This window comes from Danio aesculapii, chromosome 18 (genome assembly GCF_903798145.1).
Source record: "Danio aesculapii chromosome 18, fDanAes4.1, whole genome shotgun sequence".
Lineage (NCBI taxonomy): Eukaryota > Metazoa > Chordata > Actinopteri > Cypriniformes > Danionidae > Danio > Danio aesculapii.
Genome location: NC_079452.1, coordinates 13,379,819 through 13,399,457, shown reverse-complemented (window position 1 = coordinate 13,399,457; position 19,639 = coordinate 13,379,819). Strand labels below are relative to the sequence as shown.

The window sequence follows — 19,639 nt, the reverse complement described above, 5'->3', positions numbered from 1 at the left end:
GTGCTTTATGACAGGGCAAGTTATTTTGCTGGATACACTGTGGTCATAAAGGGATGGACATGGTCAGCGGAATTAAAGTGTACAAAGAAAATATCTCACACACTCTTACACCACCACCAGCCTGAACCGTTGATACAAGACAGGATGGATCCATGCTTCCATGTTGTTGATGCCAAATTCTGACCGTACCATCCCAATGTCACAGCAGAAATCAAGACTCATCAGATCAGGCAACACGTTTCCAATCTTCTATTGTCCAATTTTAATGAGCCTGTGCGAATTGTAGTGTCAGTTTCCTGTTCTTAGCTGACAGGAGTGGCACCCGGTGTGGTCTTTTGCGCTAACGAGCAGTTAGACAGGTGTACCTATTAAAATGGCCGGTTAGTGTATATATATATATATATACGTCAAAAGCATTAGCCCTGTGAATATTTTTCAAATATGTTTAACAAACCAAGGACATTTTCACAGTATTTACTATATGTATATATATTTTTTTCTTATCTCTTTTAGCTTGGCTGGAATAAAAAAAGCTTGGCTGGGGGTGTCTGAATAACACTGTTGAGAACCGGGTTAGTAACTGTATTGTAATGTTAGTAACTGTACTATGGTGCGGGTTTCGGGCGACCGCTGCGATCGGATACTATACCAAAGTTGGCGACCCGGGGGTGTCACAGACTGTACCAAATAGCTGAGAACCGGGGGGTGTGGAGGGGGGTGAAATTACGTGAGTTTTCCAGGAGAAATAACAAAACGGGAGAGTGGCGGGAGATGGGTCTAAAATACAGAAGACTTGGCAGGTATAGTTATGTTTTAGAATATGTTTTTTAAAAAATCCTCTTTCCGTTATACAGAACTTATAGGGCCTACATATACTGACTAAAACTAACTTTTTTAGCCACACCTGCCATTAGCTGGTGATATAGGAACATTTACTAGCCACAATGTTTTTATTTAATTATTTATTTTTATTGACCATTTCTTGCTATTTCTGCAAATACAGGTAATTATTACAATGTCTAACCATATTTACAGTGTTTTTTTATTTTATTATTGTTTGTCATTCCTAAGATTAATTCCTAAGATTAATTGATACTATATTAGCAGCAAAAGGAGGCCCTATACCATACTAATACATTATTGTGGTCTAAAACCAGGCGTTTCAGTCTCATTGTCCAAGCAATTATTATTAAAACTGCGTCTAGAAAGATAGCCAATCTCTGTTCGGAACTTCTCTGGCTGTATGTATGCCAATTTTCCATTTGCTTTACATGACGCAACAGCCAATCATGATGATCTCTTCTTCAGAAAAAAATAATTTGATTTCATTTAATTAGAAACAGTGAATCTCTTTTTCATGATGTCCAGTGTTTCATATGCTTATATAATATATCCACATGATCATAAATCCTTCTGTTATTTTAATCAAAGTCAAAATTGATCTGTAAAGTATAGTTATTAAATACACAAACATTCTTTAACTGTAAATTGTCAGTCATGACTCTATGTTCTCATTGCCACATGCAATAGCGGAAAGAATATGAACAATATTTAATGCTTATCCAATTTTCCAAGAGACTATGATTCACTGAATTTTTCCTTTCCCTTTCACTTTCCCTCCAGCTGCAAAAAAATGCTTGTTTAGTTCTCTGGAGTGACAGTCAGAAGGAATTTATTTATATATTTATCTATCCTTTGGATGTATTTGTGACAAATGCTCCAGTTGCTAGTGCCTATGGGGAGAGCTGTCGAGCGTGACTTAGTCTATTCTCTGTTATAAGCGTGAGCACATATTGCAGTGACATCTTACACGGCTAACAGCAGCCTTCTTTCAGATGAGCCATGGCTGCAGGCTGGCTCCAGTGCTGGCACATCCGCATCCAGCCACTGCCATGCTGCTCATACCCTCCAGGCCAGTGAAGTGGGCGTCCCGGAGTGAACCAGCAGGGAGTCATCGCGTCCCGAAGACCTCTTAGTATTCAAAAACTCCCACTTAAAATCATACACTAAGGTTCCTGGAAATGTTGTGTCACACACAAAGCAAGTGTGTGCATATTCATTACCAAAAACACACCAAAGCCCTCATCTCCAGGCTTAATAAAATCATTCATAGGTTCCGAGTCTCTCAGCACAGAGGATGGGGGTGTTTTGTGGGGCCCTTTGGCAATTGTACAGATTAAAATGTCATTTATTCTAATGTCACCCGTAAAAAAAAAACAAGCAACCTTTGACTAAACACTCCTGACGAGGCCTGTCAGCATGTAGCTATAGGCCCCAGAAGGCTCCAGCAGCTCTGCAGACATCATCACTTTTAGCTCATGTGTGTTTAGCTCCACTCACTTAAAAACCACCACACAGTGTCCTCCCCAAGCACTGAGTGCATGTCCTTGAGAAGCTAAGGCCTCTAATGCACTCTCGTCAGACATAAACATCAGTGTACAGAAATGATCATCTTTTAGGCAACATTTACACATCGATCTAGCATAAAACTGAAAAGTTACATCCACTGCGATCCATGTCTGTACAAAACTTTAACAAAATGATCTGGATTTACACATATCCACAAAAAAATGACCAATAATGCTTGATTACATAAGTGTTAACCTTGTGAAGCTAATAGTGACTGAAACTGCAGTTCATTTACTGGCCACTTGGGGTTAGCTCCAAAAGGGAGTAAATCCCCATTGACTCCAATGTTAAAATTTACAGAAGGAAAAAAGATGTTTAAAGCCTGGTGAAAATTTTTATTTATTTTTTTTTTGGTGTATATAGCTAATATTTCACTTCATGACAACTGTGAGGGAGTGAATAATTTTTTAACTAATAGTTTTAATGTATATTAAAGCTTAACATTTTGAATAATTAAAGGCATCGCCACGTTGACTGGTATTTGCTGCTTGCCGATCAGCTCTTACCAGTGGCTTGAACTTGTGCTTTTGTTTTGTGTCTTTATACAGTTGACTGCCTTTTGGGGTTTTTTCATACAATTATCAAATAATATGGTATAGAGTGTACAATTGAAAGTACAAATGCTGTATTACGCAAGCGGTAACTTCGTAAAAGCTAATAGTGACTGAAACTGCAATTCATTGACTGGCCACTGGGGGCTGACTCCAAAAGGGAGTAAATCCTTATTGACTCCCATGTTAAAATGGCCAACTTTATAGCAGAATAAAAGGTGTTTAAAATCTGGTGAAAAAAAAAGTTTGGTCTTAATAGCTAAAATTACATATCATGACAACTGTGAGGGGGTGGATTATTTTATTACTCATCGGTTTAATGTATATTAAGCCTTAACATTTTGAATAATTAAAGGCATGGCCACGTTGACTGGTTTTTGCTGCTTGCTGTCAAGTCACCTCAGCTCATACCAGTGGCTGAACTTGGCATGTCTTTCATATTTGTGTTTTTGTTTTGTGTGTCTTTACACACACACTTTTGGGGTTAGTTCATACAATTATCAAAACATATGGTATACCATGACCAATTCGGGGCATAAATGCTGCATTACGCAAAGGGTAACCTCGTAAAGTTAAAAGTGACTGAAACTGCATTTCATAGACTGGCCACTGGGGGCTGGCTCCAAAAGAGAGTAAATCCTCATTGCCTCCTATGTTAAAATGGCCAACTTTACAACAGAAAAAAGGTGTTTAAAGCTTGGTGCAAAAAAAAATATGTAAATAGCTAATATTATAGTTCATGACAATTGTGATGTGATGAATTATTTTATAACTCATCAGTTTAATTTACAGTAAGCCATAACATTCTGCATAATTAAGGGAATGGTCACATGTTGACTGGTATCTACTGCTCAATGTCAAGTCACCTCGATTATTATACAATTATAAAATAATATTGTATAACGTGCACAATTGGGAGAACAAATGCTGTATGACGCAAATGGTAACCTCGCAAAGCGAATAGAGACTAAAACTGCAATTCATCGACTTACCACTGGGTGCTGGCTCCAAAAGGAAGTAAATCCTCATTGACTCCCATGTTAAAATGCACAAATATACAGTAGAAAAAAGTGTTTAAAGCCTGGAGACAAAATATTTTGGTCTATATTGCTAATATTACAGTTCATGACAATTGTGAGGGGATGAATTATTTTATAACTCATCGATTTAATTTACAATAAGCCATAACATTCTGCATAATTAAAGGCATAGCCACATGGTGACTGTTATTTACTGCTCACGATCAAGTCACCTCAGCTCAAACCAGCGACTGAACTTGGCATATATGTCATATTTGTGCTTTTGTCTTAACACAGTTGAATGCCTTTTGGGGTTATTTCATACAATTATCAAATAATATGGTATACCATGCACAATTGGGAGCACAACTGCTGTATTACACAAAGGGTAACTTTGTAAAGCTAATAGTGACTAAAACTACAATTCATTGACTGGCCACTGGGGGTTGGCTCCAAAAGGGAGTAAATCTTCATTGACTCACATATTAAAATGGCCAACTTTACAGCAAAAAAAAAAAGAGAGTTATTTTCATGTCTCAACACATGACATTACTAGCACATTTTCGTGTATGTGTGTTTTTTAAGCTTGCTTTTTATTATTATTTGCTTATTTTTGATTTAGTATAATTTTTTTAGATTTCCTGCTGCTTTAAAATCAGCATTAAACAGCATTTGATTTTGTGACTTTAAAAAGTTGCCCTTTGCTTGCGTCAGCTTGTTGTGAGTTCCCCACAGACAAATTAGACATTTAACAGTAATTATCTTCAAATGTCCTTGTGGAGGGCTGAATTATTTTATATCGTTTGGTTTAGAATTGTTTTACTTCTAGTAGAATGTCACGCATAACAATAAAGCTACTCATTATGATCCCATCATTCACAATGACACCAATGTCATCATTACAGTCATTCTGGAAAACGTTATCTCCCTTTAGAGTCACACAAACCTCCTGTCCCTGAATACTGACCTGATGATTTATTAAGAAATCACTTCCGTTATCAATGTTTTACTGCTATTGTGAACCTGGTAGTTCCATGAATGTGCTAAAAGTCAAGATAAATGGTGTCACGTGATTAATTACAAAAGCGTGCACATGTCATTAGTTAGCTATTGATCGGTACAAGCGTAATTAAATTGGTGAGCGAGTGTGTTATTTAAGCATTTGCATTTCACATTAGATTTTTCCTTAAGCAAATAGTGTTTCTCTGCTGTTTTGGTTTGTTCTGTATCCATTAAGGTATTTTTTAATCTTAAATATAATGCAAGTAACATATGAGAATTAATTTCAAAAACATTAAAGCAATGGTTCACCCAAAAGTTGTTGCTTCATTAGTGCATTTTTTTCTTTTCTTTAGCTAAAACCATGATAACTCACAGTCATAAAAGTGTGCTAATTAAATCATTAAGCCTATTAAAATATTCTACTACATAGAAATGAAGTAATTAAAGTAGTTATTTAATTAGGTAATTGTTAGATATTTAAATATAATTACACTTTTCATTCACAATACATTGATTTTTATTAAAGGGATAATATTTACACTATATTTAATCAGTGGTACCAAACCTTTACGAGTTTCTTTCTTCTGCTGGACGCTAAAGGACATTCTGAAGAAAGCTGAAAACCTTTATCCATTGACTTTCATAGTAGGAAATCAATATAGTGCAATGTTGACTGTCGCTTTAAAATAAGATTGTGCTCTTATTGAAAAGGGGCGGAGCTGCAAACGCTTGTTTGTCAGCATAGGAGCATATTCAAAACAGAACTAATGTTATCTCTGTGAAAAACTGAAAATGTATAAAGAAGTGTCACGGTTGATGATGCATGCGCTCTCTCTGTCATGTCACGTGGGATTGTTTTGTAATTCTGTTGTGTGTTGTGATCACGTGACTCACCTCTAGGATCAGCTGATCTGGCTCTGCCCAGCTGTTGGCACTTAGCTTCTTCTATTTAAGAAGCGTTGTTACGTACTTCATTTGTCAGTTCGTTACACTTGTTTATGGTCTCTCTGTGTTTTGCCAGGAACCCTGATCTGTTTATCTCTCGGACACTCTGTCATCTCCGATTCAACTACTTCCTTTCCCCGAGACTGGATGTTATTGTGTGGTTGCTCGCTGAGCATTTTGAATCATCCATTAAATTTTACTTGCACTTGGATCCATCTGACTAGTGTGTTTCCTGAACGTCACAGAAACGAACTGACCATTCAACATGGATCCAGCAAGTCTCACACAGATCTCTGAGTTTTTAACACACAGTAGCGCCCGTATGGATCAGCAGGAGAAGGTCATGACTACTACAAATCAGGCCGTCCAGAATCTGGTCACGCAGGTAGCCGCCCTTACCTCTCAGGTTCAGCTACTCACTGGTGAAGTCCTCGCTTCGGAGGCCATGCCCGCTCCACCTACGCCTGCAGTCGCGGAACCTTTGAATCCGCCATCTGAGCTTCGTCTTCCTCCACCGGCTTCATATTCAGGAGAACCCCTGATGTGTCGTTCGTTCATCACAAAGTGTTCATTATATATGGCATTACAGCCATCCCAGTTTTCCACCGAGAAAGCCAAAGTGGCTTTTGTTGTTAATCTCCTCTCTGGCAGGGCGGCCTTATGGGGGACCACGGTGTGGGATCAAAAGCTTCCTTGTTGCGAATCCTTCACGGCATTCACGGAGGAATTGAAGAAGGTGTTCGACCGGGCAGCTTCTGGAAGAGAGGCGGCACGCTTCCTGGCTGAGCTACGCCAGGGCACGCGGAGCGTGGCCGATTACGCCATCGAGTTCCGCACACTGGCAGCTGAGTGCGGTTGGAACACGGACGCTCAATGGGACATGTTCTTGCACGGTCTTTCGGATTATATCCTTGACGAGGTATATACGTTAGACCTCCCTAAGAGCCTGGATGGACTCATCGATCTGGCTATCCGGGTGGACAATCGATTGGCTAGGAGGGAGCCGCGCTATAGGCGGATGACGTCACACGGTCTCGGAGGGTTTCCGTCTCCTCCTCCCGGAACTGTGGAGGTGGTTCAATCTGATCCGGAGCCCATGCAAGTGGGTAGATCTCGTCTCTCTCTGCAGGAGAAGTTACGAAGACGATCAGAGGGTCTTTGTTTTTACTGCGGAGGAGCGGGGCACATTGTGGCTTCCTGTCCTTTAAAAGCCTCCACCCGTCAGTAGGTAAGAGGTTACTGACGGGTGCGATTAACTTAAAGGAATCCTCTGTTGCCGTCACGTCACTTCCTGTCACACTGTCTTGGGCTGCTATCACACAGAACTGTCAGGCTCTCGTGGATTCGGGAGCAGAGGGGAATTTTATTGACACAAGTTTTGCTTTTAAGTTAAGACTTCCTGTGATTCCCCTTACTCAGTCTATTTCTGTGCACGCTCTTTGTGGGCTTTCCCTTCCTTCTATCACTCACTCCACAGGTCCCATCAGACTGACAACATCAGGCAACCACTCTGAACTTATAACTTTTTTTTTAACAGACACCACTAATTCACCAGTGGTACTTGGACATCCGTGGCTGGTTCTTCATAAGCCTCATATTAATTGGGGCCAGAATTCTGTTATGTCTTGGAGTGATCAGTGTCATGTATCTTGTCTCTCGTCTGCTCGTCCGGCTGTGTCTTGTTCTGTGTTTCAGGAGGAGCGCGTGGATCTGTCAAACGTGCCTAGTGAGTACCTCGACCTGAAGAGAGTGTTCAGTAAGTCTCGAGCTGCTTCTCTTCCTCCTCATCGTCCTTATGACTGTGCTATAGACTTAGTGCCAGGTACGTCTCCGCCTAAAGGCAAACTATACTCGCTTTCTGTTCCAGAGAGGGAGGCCATGGAGAAATATATTTCTGATTCTCTAGCGGCTAAGATCATCCGTCCCTCCTCATCACCGGCGGGAGCGGGATTTTTTTTCGTGAAGAAGAAGGATGGTTCTCTTCGCCCATGTATTGATTATCGGGGGCTGAACAACATCACGGTAAAGAATACTTATCCTTTGCCGCTGATGTCTTCAGCCTTTGAGGGTCTACAGGGGGCATCTTTCTTCACGAAATTAGATCTTCGCAATGCCTATCATTTGGTTCGCATCAAAGAGGGACATGAATGGAAAACCGCGTTTAATACCCCCAGGGGGCATTTTGAATATTGTGTTCTCCCTTTTGGGCTTTCCAACGCCCCCGCGGTTTTCCAAGCACTCGTTAATGATGTGTTGCGAGATATGATAGATCAGTTCATTTATGTCTACCTGGATGACATTCTGATATTTTCTCGTTCTCTCCAGGAACATGTGCAGCACGTCAGGCGAGTGCTTCAGAGGTTGCTAGAGAATGGGCTTTATGTCAAGGCGGAGAAATGCGTTTTTCATGCACAGTCTGTTCCTTTTCTAGGACACATCGTGTCAGTCGAGGGGGTTCGCATGGATCCAGAGAAGATTCAGGCTGTGGTGAATTGGCCAACTCCAGATTCCCGCAAGGCCCTGCAGAGATTTCTGGGTTTTGCCAATTTTTACCGGCGTTTTATTCGCAATTTCAGCCAGCTCGCCGCGCCTCTGACTGCGTTAACCTCCTCCAAAACTCCGTTCAGGTGGCCGAGCGCGGCGCAAGCCGCGTTCACCAAATTGAAGTCTCGTTTCGTTTCCGCACCTATTCTCGTGGCCCCTGATCCTTCTCGGCAGTTCGTGGTGGAGGTTGACGCGTCGGAGGTGGGAGTGGGAGCCATCCTGTCCCAGCGATCCGCCTCGGATGGCAAGATGCATCCTTGCGCGTTTTTTTCTCACCGTTTATCTGCCGCTGAACGAAATTATGACATTGGTAACAGGGAGCTGCTGGCAGTTAAGCTCGCGCTGGAAGAGTGGCGTCATTGGTTGGAGGGTTCGGGGGTTCCCTTTATCGTTTGGACCGATCACAAGAATCTCGAATACATAAAATCCGCCAAACGCTTAAGTTCTAGGCAGGCTCGGTGGGCATTATTTTTCGGACGTTTCGATTTTACCATTTCTTATCGACCGGGTTCTAAGAACATCAAACCCGACGCGTTATCCCGTCTTTTCGATTTTTTTGACCGTAAATCGTCCCTCGAGCCCATTGTGCCACGGAAAATTTGTATTTCAGCTGTAACATGGGAGATCGAGTCTAAGGTTCGCACTGCCTTGGATGGGGTAACGCCCCCGGCCGGGTGCCCACCGAACCGATTGTATGTGCCAGAGCAGACGCGGTCAGACGTCATTCGATGGGGACACTCTTCTAAAGTGGCTTGTCATCCGGGGGTGAGTCGTACTTTATTTCTGGTTAAACAACGATTCTGGTGGCCAACTATGGCTCGTGATATACGGGATTTTGTTTTGGCTTGTTCTGTTTGTGCAGTTTCTAAGACTTCCAATCGCTCCCCCGCTGGGCTCCTTCAGCCGCTGTCTGTGCCATCGAGACCCTGGTCGCACATATCGCTAGATTTTGTCACTGGACTCCCGCCATCCTGTGGCAATACGGCAGTTTTGACCGTGGTGGATCGGTTTTCGAAGGCCACTCATTTTATTCCTCTGCCCAAATTACCCTCAGCCAGAGAGACAGCGGTTGCTGTCATTGATCACGTCTTCCGCTTACATGGCCTCCCGTCGGACGTGGTTTCTGACAGAGGACCTCAGTTTATCTCTAAATTTTGGAGAGAATTCTGTCGTTTATTGGGGGCCACTGTTAGTCTTTCTTCTGGTTTTCATCCTCAGAGTAACGGACAAACCGAAAGAGCCAACCAGGATCTTGAACGTATGTTACGATGTCTGGTATCTCAGAATCCCTCCTCCTGGAGTCAGCAGCTCTCATGGGTTGAGTACGCGCATAACTCATTACCAGTGTCTGCCACGGGCCTATCTCCGTTTGAGTGTAGTCTAGGTTACCAGCCACCTATTTTTTCCAGTCTGGAATCCGAAGTCGCGGTCCCCTCCGCCCACGCCTTTGTCCAGAGGTGCCGACGCACTTGGAACAGGGCCAGACAGACCCTTCTCCAAGTGGGTGCGCGCACCAAGGCTAAAGCCGATCGCCACCGGTCTAAGCCTCCCGTTTACGTAGTCGGTCAAAAAGTGTGGCTTTCATCTAAGAATATTCCTCTCCGTACCGTCTGTAATAAGCTTGCTCCCAAATTTATCGGCCCGTTCACTGTCACTAAGATTATTAACCCAGTGGCAGTCCGCCTTAAACTTCCTCCCGCGTACAGGAGAATACATTCCGTATTTCATGTTTCTAAATTGAAGCCCGTTTTTCATACGGCCATTAACCCGCCCACTCCGGTCCCTCCCCCGCCGCGTCTCGTAGATGGAGAGACCGTATATTCGGTTAAACGCATTCTGGACTCTAGACGGAGGGGACGAGGATTTCAGTACTTGGTGGACTGGGAGGGTTACGGTCCTGAGGAGAGAAGTTGGGTTCCTGCGAGAGACATATTGGATCACTCTCTTATCGATGATTACAATCGCCAGGTAGGTTTCTCTGGGAGCACCAGGAGGTGCTCTTAGAGGACGGGGTACTGTCACGGTTGATGATGCATGCGCTCTCTCTGTCATGTCACGTGGGATTGTTTTGTAATTCTGTTGTGTGTTGTGATCACGTGACTCACCTCTAGGATCAGCTGATCTGGCTCTGCCCAGCTGTTGGCACTTAGCTTCTTCTATTTAAGAAGCGTTGTTACGTACTTCATTTGTCAGTTCGTTACACTTGTTTATGGTCTCTCTGTGTTTTGCCAGGAACCCTGATCTGTTTATCTCTCGGACACTCTGTCATCTCCGATTCAACTACTTCCTTTCCCCGAGACTGGATGTTATTGTGTGGTTGCTCGCTGAGCATTTTGAATCATCCATTAAATTTTACTTGCACTTGGATCCATCTGACTAGTGTGTTTCCTGAACGTCACAAGAAGTGTCTCAGAAGGCAGTCTATAGACTACTAGTGTTTATTTGTGCATCCTAAAACTCCTCTTTTATAAATGTAATGAAATTGGCACAATTTATGAACATTAATGATTAATAATAACAAGTTAGTGTTAGTTATGAATATTCAGAGATAACTTATAGTTAATTTAACAAAATAAACTTAACATTGACTTTGCCCGCTCATCTAAACAAACTCTTTAATTGTTTCTTTATTTAAATGTACTTCTTGTGACATAGAATAATAGTTTAGAAGTTCTATTATACTTTAAAATACCGTTAAAGTGACAATTTCTGTGAGGCAAAACAAAGACAGTGCAAAACCAAAACACAGCGAGGAAATAAAGAGTTTAAATAAAGGATGGCAAATCTACCTCAGTTCCACACGACTTAGTGAAGAATCACTAAGGATTGATAAACACCTTAAAGGAGGCACAGCTTAAAACACATACAGAGCTCAGAATAATTGAGTAGACCCCATTTTGAAAATAATTTTTTTCTATATCTCAGTGAATATAGGCAATGTATTTTGGTGCATTTAAACAAAACAGATTTATTAAGCAGATATATTTATTAAAATAATATTTTTGTCAGCAAACATATTTAGAAATTGAAAGAGAATACAATTAAATTCAAGCATTGAATTTTCCTCTTTTTAAAATTGTATATTTTTCTATGAAATATAAATTTGGGTGTACTAGTTTTTGGACCGTTATCGTAAGTTATTTTGTTAGAAAAGCTTCAGATTTGGCTTCAGTACTGACTAATCTAATGTACATGCACAAATATAATATTGTATAGCTTCCTAGTAAAAATATGAATTTAAAAGATAGATTTGTAAGGAGTGTACTTATATATGTTGAGCACTGTAACTAATACTTGCATCTTTAGGTCTCTCTATTCCTGTCAGGATTTTGTGATCCGTAAAAGATAGAGTCTTTTGAGAAGTCCTTTTGTCGTTTGTGCGGTGTTTGCGGAGCAGATCGGAGGATACAAGAGGCACTATATTTAACTGAGTTTACTTGCCGGAAAATAAGAAACGTGGACTCAGGCGAGTCATGCAGGTACAGAAAAGGGGTCTTCGCTGGTGGTAATCTTGCTGGAGACCTTTGCAGAGTGCTTGCGTGGGTCAAAATTGAAAGTGTTGTTTTGGTTACACCTATTTTTCTTTAGACTGACCAATTGCCACACAACTGTGTTTAAACCCCTGTTGTTTAGTGTACTTGTGATATAAGCATAAACAAATATACCTACTTGACTATACTAATTCAAGTGCAAGTCTTCATACTTTCAAAATGGCATTCAAAAATATCAACAACACAACCGAAATCTTTCAACTGCAGTTAAAACGCTTGACAGCCAAATTAGACATTGTTCATAGTCTGACCAAATAATGGTATTATGCAAATGTATTTAATGTCATTTTAACCTGGAAGTAAGTTTTGAATTAGCGAAGATGCATTCCAGGCAGTTCAGAATTAGTTATTTAGACAGACAAAAGATTCTAGTTAGTGTATTATTTTATTTTTAAGACCTTTTACATTAACTACCCACATTACACTCTACATCAGAGGTTCTCAGTCTCAGTCCTGGAGGTCTGGTGTCCTACAGATTTTAGCTCCGATCCCAATCAGACACAACTGGGCTAGCTAATCAAGGTCTTACTAGGCTTTCTAGAAAACAAAGGTTGCGTCCAAAATTGCCTACTACTCAGTAGGTATTGCATTTGAATTTGGATTTACTACTTGACTGTTAGAAAAGTATGTTCTATACAGTATGTTTGAATGTGAGTAGTATTAATGGAAAATGGAGCCATTTTGTGATAATCATGTGACCTACCTGTGTCAGTTGTATTTCTTTACTCCCATTCATGAATTATATTGTGGTGCATCATGGGATAGTGTAGCGTGCATGATCAAATGCGCACTTCAGAATCTCGCCGGAAGTAATAGGTCATCTGGGTACTTCTCACATACTGTACAGTTTTTCGATTCTATGAATTCGGACATACTACTCAGCTTGCATACTTTTTTAGCGTGTTTAGCGTACTATATAATATGGAAGTATGTGATTTCGAACGCAGCCAAAGTGTAGAGGCAAGTTGGAGCTAAAACATGCAGGGCACGGGACCTCCAGGACTGAGTTAGAGAACCCCTGCTCTACATGAAAGATAAAAACTTGTAATTGTAGCTTGTACTGACTAAATTTTCATTTTTGGGTGATCTAAATTACATATTTTTAATTATTTATTTTTTTAATAGCATCAGCTCCCATGTTCAACACCAACCCGGTCCGGCTCATCGCAACCGTTGGGAAAGACGTCTCTCTGGAGTGCCGTCCACGTGCATCACCCAAACCCAGAATCTCATGGAGGAAAAACGACCGAAGACTTCAACCCAGCCGAAGGTGAGTAAGAGAGTCCCAGCTGAAGCGCAGTTTAGCTCCGTGACCGAACATGTTTTGCATGAAACTGTGATAATTATCAGGATTCGGGATGAAGCAGTGGCAGTCCACTCCTAAGGGTCTGTGTTTTTAATTGATTCCAATTAAATATGCCCATAAACACGCATACATTTACATGAATCTGTGTGCTCAGGGGCTTTAATCAATGTTCTTGTCCAATGATTACCGGTCTCACGCTGGGTTTAGCTCTGCTGAGGTGCGATGCGGTGACAGGTTTGTTTGCACTCTCACAGCTATTAGGCTAGTTTGCTATGCAAGGTTGCATTGTGATTGATGTCATGCTGATTTCCTATTATTGTCAGGTTCATTCTTTTGGATTTCATATGTATAGCAGTTGCCAAAGGTGATGTCAGGTCTAGGAAAAATGCTAAATTTGTCCTTTATTTTGCTCAATATATTGATATTTCAATTGGTTTAGCTGTATTGTATATACTATATTTAATTTCTAGTGAGCTTTTTTTTTGTCAAATAATATTTAAGTTAAATATAACTTATAACATATGGAAAACAAGATCAGTTTCTTTGGAATTCTGGATTTATCAGGTATTTTAAAGAGCCCCTATTATGCATTATAAAAAGACATATTTTGGTTTTGGGGGTCTCCAACAAAAGGCTGATATGCATGCAAGATCAAAAATACTTTCATTGTCTTATAATGTGCATTTATTTTTACCTAATTATCCCAATGACTCCCATATGATTTGTTCAATGATTCATTTGTTCCCACACCCCTTCTTTGCATGAGGCCTTCTTTTGCATCGGACAAATCTTTGCTGTGATTGGTACGATGAACCAGTCTGTTGTGATTGGTCGACTGCGTTCAGCGCGAGAAAGAGAAAACACCCACCACGGTTATGAAGTAGACTCCAGATCCAGATCTGTTTTTATATTACTGTGACGGTTGGGTTTAGGGTCGGGGTGGACCTTAATAAAATACAATTAATGGGAAATTTATTAAATAATATAAATAATTATTGTGGTTAATCAGCTATACTAAGAGCAAAGACTCCAGATCCTGATCTGTTTTTATATTACTGTGACGGTTGGGTTTAGGATTGGGGTAGGGGTAGACGTTAATAAAATACAATTAATGGGAAATTTAATAAATAATATAAATAATTCTCATTAACATCCTGTCACAGTCGTATGTGATCTATAGCTGATTAACCATGTGGATGGATGATAGCAGCCTTCTTAACCTACCAGTAGGCACAGAAGGGCTCTACTGGCCCATATCTATCAGCTGATAACCACTGATAACGCCCATTTAATCAAGCGATAACATTCAGATCGGCTGTTGTCCAGACCCCAGGGAGTAGTGAAATACTTTTTAATTTTGTTTTACAGATTATACACAGTATATGTTTAATGTAAATGTGTATTTAACTTAGTAGACTAAACAGGCAAAACATGGAAATTAGACTTAATTATTTAATGGAAATTGAAGCTGAATATATGTTCCAGGAGGCAGAAGCAGTAAAAATAGGTATTTTCTAGACAAAATGTCCCTAAATACATATACAGGGCTCAACAATAAGGACTGCCCGATGACCTGGGGCCAGCATGAAAAATGCTGGGTAGACAGGATCGTTACTGGCCCGATCGGGCCAGTGCTGCCTCGTTACTAAAGTTTTATTTTTAATTAATTTGACTAATTGTCAGATGCGTGCAAATGCAGTTTTAGAATCAAGAAACAGTTTGTGCTTTCTAAGCCTTTAAATGCTACCTTCTCTGTGATGTCATAAACACCATATTGCTTTTTGGTTTCTCTTATCTGATGTTGTGAGCATGTTATTTATTTATTTTTTCCGTAACCTTGAAACAACTAGTACAGCAAAGAGACGGCAACATGGCGGCAACATCAGATTATGAGGTTTAAAGAAAATATCTGTTTCTAACATCTTGGAAACAGACATGTGTGTGGGTACAACATGACAAAAAAATGAAGTGATGTTTTGCACAGTTTGCCGTCACTTTTGCAAGTCAGCCACCTTGTTTTAAATCATTTAGAAGTGCAATAAAACACCTGCACATTTTCCATACTGCTCTTTATGTATGCATAAGACTTTGAATTTTGCTCATTACAAATTCATTAACATTTTAAAAATATTAAAATTGTAGATGCACAGACGTTATTTTTCACACATTATTTAAAATATGTGGCTAAGATATAGCTATTAACTTTTTTTTTGGTGGTGCCAGTGAAAATTTCAGAAAATCTGTCAAAAATCTGAACCACTGGTCCGATCGGGCCAGTAGAAAAAGTTCTTAGCATTGAACCCTGCATATACAAACATAATTTTTAAGTTGGCGTAAATTGATTTACAGTGTTTATTTTGCTAGCTCACACTGTTTTTTCTTAAAATTAATATTTAATCTTTGCAAGTTAATCCACTTTAAAAATATATATTTTTAGTAATCTTCAATTAAAGTCTGACTATTTTCTTCTGTCTTTGGAGTGGTGGTCCTTTTGTTGACGTCAACCTGAGGGCTTCTGTAGCAACTGTATATCTTAACCAAACTTCTCTTACCGTTAGTTTGCTACAAGCGAATGATTGGTAACTTGATGTAGTTTGTGTTATTATTCAAATATTAATAGTTATCTTTCACCTTTTTTCCTTTTGAGAAATAATAGATTAAGAGATGTAAAATGAACCACACAGTGTGTTTCCTTTAATGAGATCTCAGCGTTTTATCCTCTTTTTTTAGTCTAAAAATGTGAATGTAAACACATTTTAAAGCATATATGTTAGAACAGACTGCGGGGTTAAATGTAAGCGCTCTGAGTCAGTTCGTCTACGGCACACTGCTTTATTCATCTGCTACAGCCTTGTACATGTAACCTCATTAGAATTGAAGTATAGCTTATTTGAGCCATAATATTGTAGACCCTGTTAGCTGATAGCTCATCCGCTGTGGCCATTCATTTATGCATAATCTTAAATCAGCACGGAGGAAAATGAGCGCCGGCCCATGAACAAGCTCTTGATGGAGAAGACGTGTCAGTCATCATGAGTGACAGATGTGAAATTATCAGCCCCCGTCGAGCGCTGTAGGCGATGGGGCTGCTGTTTAATAAAAGAGATTCTCTAACACCACCACACACACACACTCACATGCCGTGCTGCCTATTCATCTGAAAGAATTAATAATATTAATATTATTTTCATGGTGGCTTTGGTTGTGTTGTGATGGTTTATGAAAGAAGCTGAAGAGAAGATTGTAGAATATTGCAAGTAAGAAGTAAAACAAACACTGGGTAAATTATGTATTAGTTGGTGCTGCGTTCGAAACTGCCTACTGCTAAGTAGGTACTGCATTGGATTTTAAATGTACTACTCAGCTGTTAGAAAAGTACGTTCTATACAGTATGAATGTGAGCAGTATGAATGGAAGTTGGACGTACTACATCCACCATTTTGTCATGATCACATGACCTACCCACGCGAGTTGCATCACCTCACTCCCATTTATGAGTTATCTTGCGGGGCATTATAGGATAGCGTAGCGTGCTTCAGATGCACATTTCAGAATCTCGCTGAAAGTAGTAGTTCATCTGGGTACTTCTCGCATACTGTTTTTAGCATACTATATAGTATCCGCTTGTTAAGTGTTAAGTGTAACAATAAGCGAAGCGGCTTTAGGTTCCAAGCGCTCTAACAAATTGTATAGGGAGACTCATGAAATGGTAATAATAAACGTTTACAAAGCGCTGTAATACTTTCGAAAATCACGATCGCAATATGTATGTCCATGCCTAATATCCGATGTGCAGAAAGTGATACATTTTTTTATAAATTGTTAACATTTTGGTATTTGTGATGCAGCAAGCCCAGAGATTGTTGTGTACACTATGACTTGAGTGGCGGCTTGGACCCGGAAACAGTATTGCATACGTCACCAGCACGTCACCACTTAACAAGCAGATAGAAGTATGTGATTTCGGACACAGCCATGTTATCAGTTGTTTGAGCCTATGTATTTTGGTATTTTATAGGGAACAGTTTACCCAAACATAACAATGTCCTTGTTACAATCATGTGAATCTAAACTTTTATACAGTTGAAATTAGAATTATTAAACCTCCTTTGATTTTTTTTTTTTTCTTTTTTAAATTTTTCACAAATGTGTAACAAAGCAAGGACATTTTCACAGTATGTCTGATAATATTTTTTCTTCTGGAGAAAGTGTTATTTGTTTTATTTCAGCTATTATCTTTATAGAATAAAATTAAATTTTCTTTATTTTCTTCATCAATTTTCTTTCTTTTTCTTCATCAAATTATCTTTATAGAATAAAAGCAGTCTTTTTATATTTTTATTAATTTTAAGGTCACAATTATTAGCTCCTTTAAGCAATATATTTTTTTCTGATCGTCTACAGAACAAACCATCGTTATACAATAACTTGCCTAATTACCCTAACCTGCCTAGTTAACCTAATTAATCTAGTTAAGCCTTTAAATCTCGCTTTAAGCTGTATAGAAGTGTCTTGAAAAATATCTAGTCAAATATTATTTACTGTCATCATGGCAAAGATCAAATAAATCAGTTATTAGAAATTAGTTATTAAAACTATTATGTTTAGAAATGTGTTGAAAAAAATCTTCTCTCCGTTAAACAGAAATTGAGGGAAAAACAAAAATAAACGGGGGGCTAATATTTCAAGGGGGTTAATAATTCTGGCTTCAACTGTAATTTTTTTTTCTGAAGTTGTTGTTATGTTCTGAAGAATGTTGGGAAAAAGCAGGTAATGTCATCCATGGTAGCAACAAAAAACAGTATAGTAGTCAATTAATGTTTTGTTTTTGGTTTTGGTTATTTCCCAATATTCTTCAGTATTTCTTCCTATGTGTTCGACAGAAGAAATTCACTTAAATGCAGGTTAGAAACAACAATGTCTATTCTTTATCATTAACTCTTGTTGTTCAATATCTGTATAACTGATGTGAAACTAATTTTTGGGAAACGATTCATAGTTTTATTTGGCTTTATTTATTATTTATACATATTTTTGAGATCTCCTCTGTGTTGCAATGTAATTAGGGTTCTGGTTAATATTAATTAACATCAGCTTGCTTTTGTGTTATGAATAAGCTTTTGTTTGGGTTAATTGCACACAGGAGCATCACTATAGTGATGTCAATCTTGTTATTATCAATAGTTTAATAAAATGTGTTAAAATAATGGAGTGGCTTAGTGGTTAGCACTGTTGCCTCACGCTGGTTCAAGTCCCGGCTGGGTCAATTGGTTTCTGTGTAAAGTTTGCATGTTCTCCTAGTGTTGGCATGGGTTTTCTCCGGGTGCTCCAGTCCCCCAACCCCCCCCCCCCCCCCCCCCCCCCCCCCAGTCCAAAAACATGCGGTATAAGTGAATTGGGTGAACTAAATTGGCCATACCTCATAAAAAATTATATCTGGCCCAGCTCTGACCCACACAATCAGCTTTTGCTTGGGCCACAAGCTGCAGTAAATTACGGTACATGGCTGGACCAAGTCTCAGCCAAGTTAACAGCCCATGACTGAGCCTGAACTGGGCCAGATATGTTGGCGTGCTACGACTATAAAATTGATAAACCCATGGATCATTGCACTTTAGGTGTGCTACGGGCGTGCTTTTTCTCGAAGCGACCTGATTGGTCGAAATTTATTTTCTTTATTTAAAAATAATAATTATTATAATTTCATTTAAATGTGGGTCAAGATAGGCCAAACTTATCAGACCCACACATCAATTATTAACATCAGGGCCAAATACTACATTTTACATCTGGCCAAAGTATTGTGTGCTGCCTTAAAGACGGTGCCACCTCTGCCAAACCAGACTTATGCCTGCTGTGGCATAAGCCCAGAATTATTAGGCCAGATTTCTTTGCTACCTGGGTAGTGTTATGAGTGTGTGTGTAAATGTGAGAATGTATGGGTGTTTCCCAGTACTGGGTTGTGGCTGGAAGGGTATCCGATGCGTATAACATATGCTGGAAAAGTTGGTGGCGGCCTCTGATAAATAAGGGACTAAGCTGAAGGAAAAGGAATAAATGTTAAAATTAGATTTCATATGACTTCCCAGGGTTATCCGTTGTAAATTTAATGTATTGTATTTTGGACTGAACCCATTTTTTGTTTCATATATATCATGTTAAAACATGGACTTTTTGTAAAGAAATAGTTCGCCCAAAGTGTAAACTTCTGTCAACATTTACTTAGCCTTGATTTGTTCCAGTTTTGTTTCAGATTTTTTTGTTTGTTTGTTTGTTTTTATTTTTTGAACACTAAAGAAGATATTTTGAAGA

General features: G+C 39.5%; 1 protein-coding gene across 2 annotated transcripts in view; it reads left to right on the top strand.

Moving 5' to 3' along the window:
* cntn5 (contactin 5) overlaps positions 1-19,639 on the top strand; it is a 519,869-nt gene that overhangs the window by 393,236 nt on the left and 106,994 nt on the right. For both annotated transcript variants that reach the window (XM_056477908.1, XM_056477906.1), the window contains exon 13: positions 13,147-13,291. In XM_056477908.1, the coding sequence (XP_056333883.1) occupies positions 13,147-13,291 (145 nt within the window). The remainder of the gene's footprint in view (positions 1-13,146; positions 13,292-19,639) is intronic.